General features: G+C 43.1%; 1 protein-coding gene across 1 annotated transcript in view; it reads right to left on the bottom strand.

Annotated features, from left to right (window-relative positions):
• Positions 1 to 3,628, bottom strand: part of spidey (hydroxysteroid 17-beta dehydrogenase 12 spidey) — a 13,281-nt gene extending 9,653 nt beyond the window's left edge. Inside the window, exons 1-2 of the mRNA XM_027371017.2 lie at positions 3,432 to 3,628; positions 2,182 to 2,501 (exon numbers count right to left, since the gene is read on the bottom strand). Of these exons, the coding sequence (XP_027226818.1) occupies positions 2,182 to 2,323 (142 nt within the window). The 5' untranslated portion in view covers positions 2,324 to 2,501; positions 3,432 to 3,628. The remainder of the gene's footprint in view (positions 1 to 2,181; positions 2,502 to 3,431) is intronic.
• Positions 3,629 to 10,000: the final 6,372 nt, after the last annotated feature.

Genomic DNA, 10,000 nt, shown 5'->3' on the forward strand with positions numbered 1-10,000 from the left:
AAAATAAGAAAAAAATGCTGAGTAATTACTAAGGTTTGGTGAAATGTAGTGCATACAGACAGAAATCAGAAGAACCATTAGCAATGCATATTACTCACTTTCATGCCCCCCCCCCCCCAAAAAAAAAACAGGTCCCCACAAGATCATTAGGAATGAGCAGGTAGGCATAGTTAAAAAAGAGGCATAACTTGAAAACTATACATTTGCAACACGAAAGAGATCAATCAAAGCACTAGATGTATCCCCAAAATAACATTAGGCATAAAAGAAAATCACAAGTTCGGATAAACTATAAATGAACAGATATTATATATTCTCATTCTATACAGTGTAATGAACTGGTGTAATTATAGTGAGATTATAATAGCATTTAAATATCTTGTTATCTCTTCCTATTTTTCCAATTCCCTCATGATGATTACAGTCCAGTATCAAAACTGCACAGTACATAACTCAAGGATGCATTCGCCAGCGAACAAGACCCCAATCCCACATGTTAAAATTTATTCCAAAAATCTAAATTACCGCCACTGAATGTGCGTTTTGGGCACTACCCAAGGTGAGGGTTGATAGAAAGCTCTACCTACCCCCCCTCCAACACCCTATGGGAAACATACTGCCGGTTTGTTAGAATTGTGCGAGGCCCAACCCAAAGAATATTCGTATACTTGACATGCATAATAAAGAAATAAATGCATATTTATCAGTCTAGACATGCATATCAACCGGGCAAATAGACAGTTATATGCATATCTATCATATACATACACAGATAGGCCTTTATTTCTGCGTCTTTACTTAAGAAAATTCATTGGGTTGGGCCTGGCATAATTCTAACGAACCGGCCGTAAGTCTTTACCTCGGTATGCACAGCACGATAGAGCTGAAGCTTGGAAGCGCCAAGTAGACTCAGACTGTGAGCAGCCCTTTCTGTACTCTTTTCTCTTATTTGTGGCTTTACTGCTCGCATTTCTTGTAACTAACAATTGCAATTTTTACTCCTCTACAAGAATACCATCTTCAATTTGCACTAGCTTGGAGCATCTATACCATAAAGATTGACCTAAATCATTACTGTCATGTCTACTAGTTTTGTATTACTACACATGGTTAATATACACAAAAGGACCCCATTAGCTAGGGAGAAAAAATGGTCTTCGAGGCTCGGAACAGAGCCCTCAAGTACAGTGCTTGTTAGGGGTCAAAGGGTTTCATGTGTGGAAGGTTTTCAGTTACTGTAGCTATCTTTGTGATAGTTTGTATGTTTAGGATGGGGTTTATTCAATAAATCTTTCTAGTATGAATGCCCTAAGCTAGCGCAAAGTGAAGATAACATTAATGCAGAGGATAAAATGTTAAAGTACTTAGATCAAGAAATAATAATGCACAAATGGTAACACCACATATAAAGGAAAAACACTGCAGAAAGCACCACTCACACCCCAAGTCCACTCAGTGCCCCCGAGTTTCTGCTGTCTTGCCATGCATACCAAGATGACAATAAGGCCGGTGCATCTTAAACTATACGCTATCCCCTTCTATTTTTCCCGCTCTATAAGATGGCGGTGTCCATTTTCCTCTATCTACGCGCGTCGCGGTCTTTAACTTATACCAAAATACTCTATAGTCTGGCCCTCAGGCAGTGCCCGAAGGCCACATCTAATCACAGTAATTTAAGAAATGAATAGAGTTTGTTACATGGAGTTTGGACAGTTTCTGGCAAGTGCATCCATACTGTAAAGAATTCACATTTATTTATTTGTATGTTAAGGATGAGGGTTATTCATTAGTCTTTGACAGGTATAGTTTGGTTGTAAACAAATACTCCACTTTCACATGGAAATCCAAAAAATATGAAAAAAATTGGTCTACAGCAATTTCACTAGTCTGCACAGTATGCTCTGACAATCCATTAGCATTGTAATCAACTCGGTCACTTTTTTTTCAATAAGTTCATTTGCCAAGCCTGGGTGTGCCCAAAATTTCTATGTCTCCCTTATGGTGATTTGCTCATTTATAAAGAATCCCACTTTCCTGTCCGACGGCAAACATTTACCTGCCCGGTCCCTATCCCCCGCGGCCTCACCTGCCCACTCCCGTGACCCACTTCCCTGGCCTCACCAACCCTCTCCTTTATCCCTCCGTTGCCCCTGCTAGCTCCCCCGCTTCCCCTGGCCTCACCTGCCCACTCGCCCGTCTTCTTGACCTTCAGGTTGAGTCCCAACGCCGCCGCCAGGAAGGACCCATAGAGCCCCTTGAGGACGGACCAGCCGAGGCGCGCCGCCACCAGGGCCACGGCCGCTTTCCCTATCAGGTCCCACATGTTTCTTGACCAGGCGACTGTCTTCTGCGGTGTCAGCTTCTCTCTGTCTAATCAGCGGCACGAGCGCAAAGGGCAGACCCGATTCCTCTCTCCCGGGAGGTGAAATCGGGGACTGATTAGCAGAGAGAGCTGCTCAACTTCAGCAGCATCGTCTGCGGCTTTGACAGTTCATGCAGGGCTGAAACACGGAGGAACTTTTATCGGGTTTTCCCTTTCATTCTTCGTAATTCTCTTTTTTGGGAGGATTTTGTTTTTTTCTTTTTGTTTCCCATTTGCATTTATAGTATATTTTCCATCTTTTTTATGTTAATGAAGACTCATATATCAATCTTCCATATAATATATCCTCCGTAACAATGCCGCATTGGATCAGATTAAAAAAATGGAATTTCTTGTGAATACTGGTTTTTGTTAGAAAGGAAAAACTTGCTAGAAGATTTTAGTAAAAACATATACACCGAACCAATGCGGATATTTCAGACCTTGAACAGTCCCAGTACTGGAGAAGTATATTAGAAAAAATCGAGCTTTTGACATAAGCTGAGTATATGTGTACCAGCACATGCACGCACTCACAATACATACATGGTATAAATAAGCATACATACATACATACATACATACATACATACATACATACATACATACATACATACATACATACATACATACATACATACATACATACATGGAAAGATATAGACAAATAAACACGCACGTACGTATGTGTATGTATATGTATACATATATATAATATATATATACATATATATATGTATATATATGTATATATATGTATGAATATACACACATATGTGTGTGTGTGTGTGTGTGTGTGTGTGTTGTTTAAAATATGTACACACACACACACAATATATATATATATATATATATATATATATATATATGTGTGTGTGTGTGTGTGTGTGTGTGTGTGTGTGTGTGTGTGTGTGTGTGTGTGTGTGTACATATATATGTATATCTATCAATATATATATATATATATATATATATATATATATATATATATATATATATATACATATCCATAGATGTGCACACACAGATATTAAGGAGTTGAGAAAGTTCCAGCTTTCTCTGACTGTACCTTGCCTTTATGATACTTTTTTGGCACTTAGACGCCGAGTCGCATAGACGCTCTCGAATGCCTCAGTCTATTACCAAAAATCTCACGTGGCTGTTCGAGAACTTAAACCAGGCAATTTCACTAATGATTCCCGCGATATTATGCACAGTAGAAGTAGATTCCCTTTTGCAATGTCGCTAAAGTGTTCCGCAAATGAACCTTGCCCTTCGGTTCAATTCACATCAATTCAGCCCCATGGCCCGACACCTGCGACACGGAGGAAGGTGGGGGGGGGGGGTGATGTCAGACAGCAACCGCTTTGCAAAAGGTGTACGCACTTATTAGAAGTTATTTTCGAGCTCAGCGAAAAAAATGTATTTCTGTCATTACGTTTCTGTGTGTGTTGCATGTATGTGTGTATGCATGTATGTGTGTGTGTGTGTGTGTGTAAGAGAGAGAGAGAGATAGCCTGTGTGTGTGTGTGTGTGTAAGAGAGAGAGAGAGAGAGAGAGAGCCTGTGTGTGTGTGTGTGTGTATGTGTGTGTGTGCGCGCGCGCGCGCGCTCGTGCGGGTGTGTGTATGTGGACTTGCAGTGATTGGCCACTCCAGGAACCACCCTGTTATTGCTTTTCAGTCTGAGATAGTGTATCAGTGTTCAATTCCAAACCGATCTTAATGGAGACATGAACGGTCAATTAACGGTACGCCCGGGCACGCGTGTGCGTGCGGGAGGGCGCATTCTTTGACTTGGTGCCGAGCCTGCATAAGGTGCTCATTCGGGCCAGCCTCGTCGAAGTCAGGGCACGCGGATACATGCGATTGGAAAGAGAGAGAATTCACACACGCATACACAAGTATGCATGCATATACAGACATATTTCTAAAGGATATAATGATAATATTGTATTATTCTTAATAGAGTAAATATTATTTTTAGGATCGCCGACTATGTTAATCACTTATGATCGTGATCATTGTCATTTTTATATTATGGGGACTATTATCATTGCTATTATCATCATTTATTACCTTAATTATCTTATTGAAAAATGATTATTATCATCATCATTACTGTAACAACGAAATGCTACTACTATAAAAACTAATATTCATATCACTATTACTACTACTGCTGCTGCCACCACCACCACCTATAATGAAAATCTAGCATAAGAAGCATGTAAGCATATTTGTTAATGTATTCAAATGGCACCTCTGTAAGCTATGGTCTTTGGAGCGAGGCATCCATGGCAGTAATGTTTTAGCATCACGTGATCACTTCCTGTGCCAAACCCCACCGAAACGCGTGTATGTGAAGGAAGGCGGAGCTTATCAAATAAGAAGAGAAATAAGGGAAGGAGGGAGAGAGAGGGAGAGAGAGAGAGAGGGGGGGGAGGGAGATTGAGAGAGAGAAGTGGGGGTGGGGGGCTGCGAAAAGACAGGTGTCTCGGCAAAGATTGTGTAAGTGAAAGAGGGTAAGAACATGTGAGCGACCAGCAGTAAGAGTGAGCCTCCAGAAGCAGGGCTCGGTGGAGGACAGTTTCTAGGGACAGTTGCTCTACAAGCTTAAGGGAGCTCCGGGATTTACAGGCATACCATAGAGGGCTTGCAATCGCTGCAAGGTGGGCTGAGAATTTTACCATAGATTGGCCAGCATGAGGCAAAAGATCCATGAGACAAACAGCAGACCTGTTTCGGTATGATCCGAGTTGTTTTGCAGGTTTATAAAGAGTTCCGGAAAGTAGCCCATGTCAAATCACTTTGTCTCGTGCAGTCAGAGTGGCCACTGATGTTCTTCCTTTTTGTCGCTGGTAAGGAGGCACCGATGACGGATGGAGGGATTCGTCTCCTTAGCCACTGATTCGCTATCAAATACAAGACACGGACTCCCACCAGTAGCACAGGGCCTTGGAAGTCCTGAGAGGGAGGAATAGTACGGAGAGCATTACCTGTTGATAAAATGACCGGTTGCCATGTTGTTCGGGATGAAATGGATCGTCATTTCTTTTAGGTGAGGTTTCCTGATGGGGAGAGAAAGGCCACATTGGTGTTAGACAGAATGGAGTCGGAAGGCCTGTCGGGGCTCAGTCCAGTGTATCTGTGGTGAGGTTCAGACCGGGAGAATAGGTCACCCAGGGAGTTAAGGACGCTAGATAGGGATGTCTCAACTGTCAATGAAGGAGGGCCCAAAGCTACCTGACGGTCACAGTCAAGACTCAACTCCACAGGCGCTGGAGAAGGAGGAATTTGAGTCCTACCAAACGGGAGTACTTCTGCAGGCTCCCCTATCACCAAGTTGACAGGCTTTCAAGAGACCGAATTCCCACAGCTGCATCCTTCTTGTGGCCCAGACACAAGAGGGATGTCAAGATGACCTAATAGGACTTGGGGAGGGACTGGTTCACCAATTGTAGGGTTGGACACTCTCCTATAGAGAACTTAAAAAACAACGTATCACACAGGGATTTCAATATCTGATCATTCGTCAGCCAATGGGCACAACCTACATTAGATCGGAACATGATCACAAACATCTTTGAGGTTAACAGAAGGGAGCCAACACCTTGCCACAGACAGAGTAACTGGCATAAACTGCAACTTGAAAGATTGGTTTAAAGAAGTAATGATGTAGGAGTGAGGCTGCACCTACTCCGAGTGAGGTGTTGCCCCTTGGCTCACAACAAGGATTCTGCCAGTTATATTGTACGGTGGTCTAAGAATAGCTATAATAGCATGTATTTGTCAAGTGACAGTTGGTGATGGAGAAACCCAGAACACACTTGGAAGGAGAAAGACCATACGACACGGGTGTTTCGAGAGACAGAAACAGATGAATACACAGGAGAAAAGACGAGCATACACATATGCATGCATTTCTGTGTGTGTGTGTGTGTGTGTAGCAAACATAAAAAAAACATATAAGATGAAATAAATCACATGAAATATTATATTGTGCAGAGAACAATAAATACATAATGACATTAGAATACAAATGTCAATAGTGTGATATAGATATCACTTGGTTACCATGACCCCACAGATTGTCCAAACTAGTCAAACCTTGTAGCTTCACATACCATTCCTAAAATTTGAAAATGGTCCAGGGATCACAAGGACTCTTTGTATCACAATGCTATGATAAGGAGGTCTGCCATTGAGACACCATTTCCAAGAAGCATTTAAGAAGGCAGAGAACCCCCGAAAATCAAGCTCTCCTGAAGGAGGTTTATAAGGGTGCCAAGGAAACTGCCAAATGGGTCAGGCAGGAACAGTGTTTGGAATAGTGTGGGTCCTTTGGCCACTAAACATCCCTTAAAGAGCTGTGGCACCATGTCATGCAGACTTAGCCCGCAGGAATGTACATTATGAACCACAATCAGAAACAGACAGACAGAGGCTTCAGATTTTGAGAGGTGGTGAAGATCTCCCAGCAGGGTTGAGAACAAGTCAGGAATGCCTTAGAGCTGGTAGACTTGCCCTCATCAAAGGCAGGGTAAGCAATGCTGACTCAGATGCCATGTTTTTCTTAATGGTGCTAAAGATGTAATGTAAGACTAGGTGAACACTGATATTCTCTGAGAGAATCCAACTGTCCCCCAAAATGGGAAGAGAGCTGGCATAATACTTGTTCAAAAACCTATGGAGTCCAGGAGACATATCACTATTTCTCTCCTCAGCTGTCTGGCCAAGACATTGGCAACAGGAAAACCTTTATGAGTTCACATACAGCTTTAAGCATAAACACCCTATTGAGCACCACCAACACTCTTACATCAGTAGCTGTGTTCCTTGACCTGGAGAAGGCTTTTGAAAAGGTAAGTCATCTAACAATTCTGGAGAAAACTGATCTACTGGGGAATCAGAGGTAAGTTCTTGGCCTACACAGGGAACTAATTTAGTAACAGGTCTGCCAAGCTTGTGGTATCCACAACCTTGTGTTTAGAACTCTTTATATGACTGCCCTTAAAATTTTTGTTATGAGAATGGTGTCAAGACACTGGAAATGATGCTTAAATATAACTGCAGGGTAATGGTTAATTAATGGTTAAAATAAATGTACTAGAATCTAAGGTCATATAGCACTATAGGAAGGTATAGTAAAGGGGGATGTCAGGTGATAGTTGCTATGTGTCAACTATCTAGAGTTAGTATTGAAAGGTTGATGGGGGAAAAGGTTATGGTGGTTCAGGTAAGGGAGTTAGATCAAGTGAAGGATATTCATGCGTCTGAGGAAGGAGAACAGGTTGATTCTGTAAGGATGTCTATGTTGGGAGGATAGGTGTGGAAAAGCAGAGGTACGTGCAGTATTAAAATGTGGACAGGACAAGAGAATGTGTGGAACTGAAAGAGGGACGTTACATAAAGGACATAGGGACGGGTCTGAGCGTGACATTAGATAGGCGAGTGTGGCCAATACGTAAGCGTGCGAGGGCCGTCTCCCAACGTCTGTTTTTGTGAAATGGAGCTGACCAAGAGGAGATTGAAGGTTTTACTATATGTAATTTATTGTTGTGGTCTTGACAAAAAAGATTGCCATCCAGTATACAAGAAGGTTTTAAAGTGGGGGTAATAATCCGTAGCTGGAATATGTGAGGAGCGTAGTTGAGGTGATGTGGACATAGCGGCATAGTCACCCCACAGAGTGTGGCGGCAGTTGAAATCACCAACTACGAGGAAAGGTGGTTGGAGTTGGGAAATTAGAGTTTCAAATGCAGTAAAGTCAATGGGATGGGATGGGGAGAAATAGACTGAAATCACTGTGAGCCAGCGGCGAAGAAATATGCGAATAGCTGTGCACGGGACAGAAGTTTGTATGGGAGGTATGACACAAGGTGTTTTATGATGGATAAGTATAGACGAGACATAAAGGGAGTGTGGGGAATAGATAAAATGGTAATTGGGAATTGGAATAGGAGGGTGTGTGAGGAAAGTCTCTTGGAGGCAGATAATAGATGGATTATAAGAAGCAAGGATATGACGTTGGTCTGGTTTATGAGAACGGAAACCGCGAATATTCCAATGTAGGAGAGCTATAGCTTATGCGTGATATCGCATACGGTACGTATTGGGGAATCTGGGGGAGAAGGAGCTAGGGGGTGTGAAGGAGGGGTATTAGGAGGTAGGGAATTTGGGGACGGGCATTGTTGTGACATGAGTGATTCTCGTGTGTATCCGGGAGGGAGTGCAAAAGGGATGGAGGGAGGGAGAATGTGCCAATAGTTGGGGTTGAAGGGGGTGGGTTGTGTTGGGAGTAGATGTGGGGGGAGTATTAGTGGTAGGAGGGTGGATATCGGAAGGATGGATAGTTTGAGTTGAAGAGGATGTGTGTTGTCTTTGGAGGGATTAGGAGGAAGGGGTGTAGGGGTGTTGTAAGAGGGGGATGGATATCAGGAGGATGGATATCGGAGGTGGACGGAATTGAGGGGGTTAGGTTGTGTTGAGAGGGAGTAGGAGGAAGGGGTGTAGGGGGAATATTAGTAGGAGGGGTATGAATATCGGAAACAACTTTAAGTGTGGAAGGAACATGTTTTATGGGATCTTGTGTCTCAAGCATATAGCTTTGAATGTCATCCATTGTTTCTGCAATGGAGTTGGTTGGAGAGTTTTGTGGGATAAAGGTTTTCTTATGAGGGGGGGGGGGGAAGAGGAGACTGGTGTCTCAGGAATAAAGGTATAGGTCTGTGGAGGTGATTGTGCTGTAGGGGAAGAAGGGTTAGAACGTTTAGTCTGTCTACTGCGGGTAGTGCGGTGAGGAAGAGGGGTTGGTGTTGGGGCTGTAGTTGAGATTGGAGCTGTGGTTGAGATTGGGGTGTCTGGGTTTAGAGTGGCAAAGGAATTGGTCTGAGAGATGTAGATCGTTGACCTTGAGGAGGAATGTTGTAGCAACGTACTGATTTCACATCTTGGTCTTTGAGGCATCCTAATAAGTCTTCTCCACAGTCTGACCAATCTTTGGTATCGACTGGGCAGTTTGCTGGGGAGAGAGAGAAAGTTACGGTACAGGTATTAAGGGTTGGATGAGGTTCTGCAGGAATGGGGTTGCCAGAATGATCAGTTAAATTTGATAGTGCTTTAGATTCAGTTTCTGATCTGACTGTTACCAGACGGGAGCAATCGCGTCTGGTATAAAAAGGGACTCTGCCTACTTGTTTTTGGAGGCATTGTTGAAAGAGAAGAGTGTTGCCTGAGTAAGGAGCTGTAGCAGGGATCACGAAAAATCGGTCCCATTTAGCTGGGCTAAACAGAGTATTTAAGATATCTGTAGGGTTGGTGGTGGTGGATGGCTGGGGACGTGTGGAAGAGGGAGTATTACGGAATGATGGAGAATAAGGCTGCAAGGTAGTAATAAGGGAGGATTGGTTGCTTGATGAAGGTTGCGGGGGTAGAGTTGATGAATTTGAGGAAGTTGGGTGGGTAGGAATGTCTTCTGGAGATTGATTCTCTGCTTGGGTGGGTAATGCACTAGTAGGCATTGAGGAGTGGGTAGTAGTTTCAGTGTTCGGAGCCGTGGTCAAAGGAGACCCTGGGTTGGGGCTATTTGATAAAGGGGCTAGCCTCATTGCCTCTAATAAAGGTATTACATTTTCATT

This window comes from Penaeus vannamei, chromosome 34, assembly GCF_042767895.1.
Source record: "Penaeus vannamei isolate JL-2024 chromosome 34, ASM4276789v1, whole genome shotgun sequence".
Lineage (NCBI taxonomy): Eukaryota > Metazoa > Arthropoda > Malacostraca > Decapoda > Penaeidae > Penaeus > Penaeus vannamei.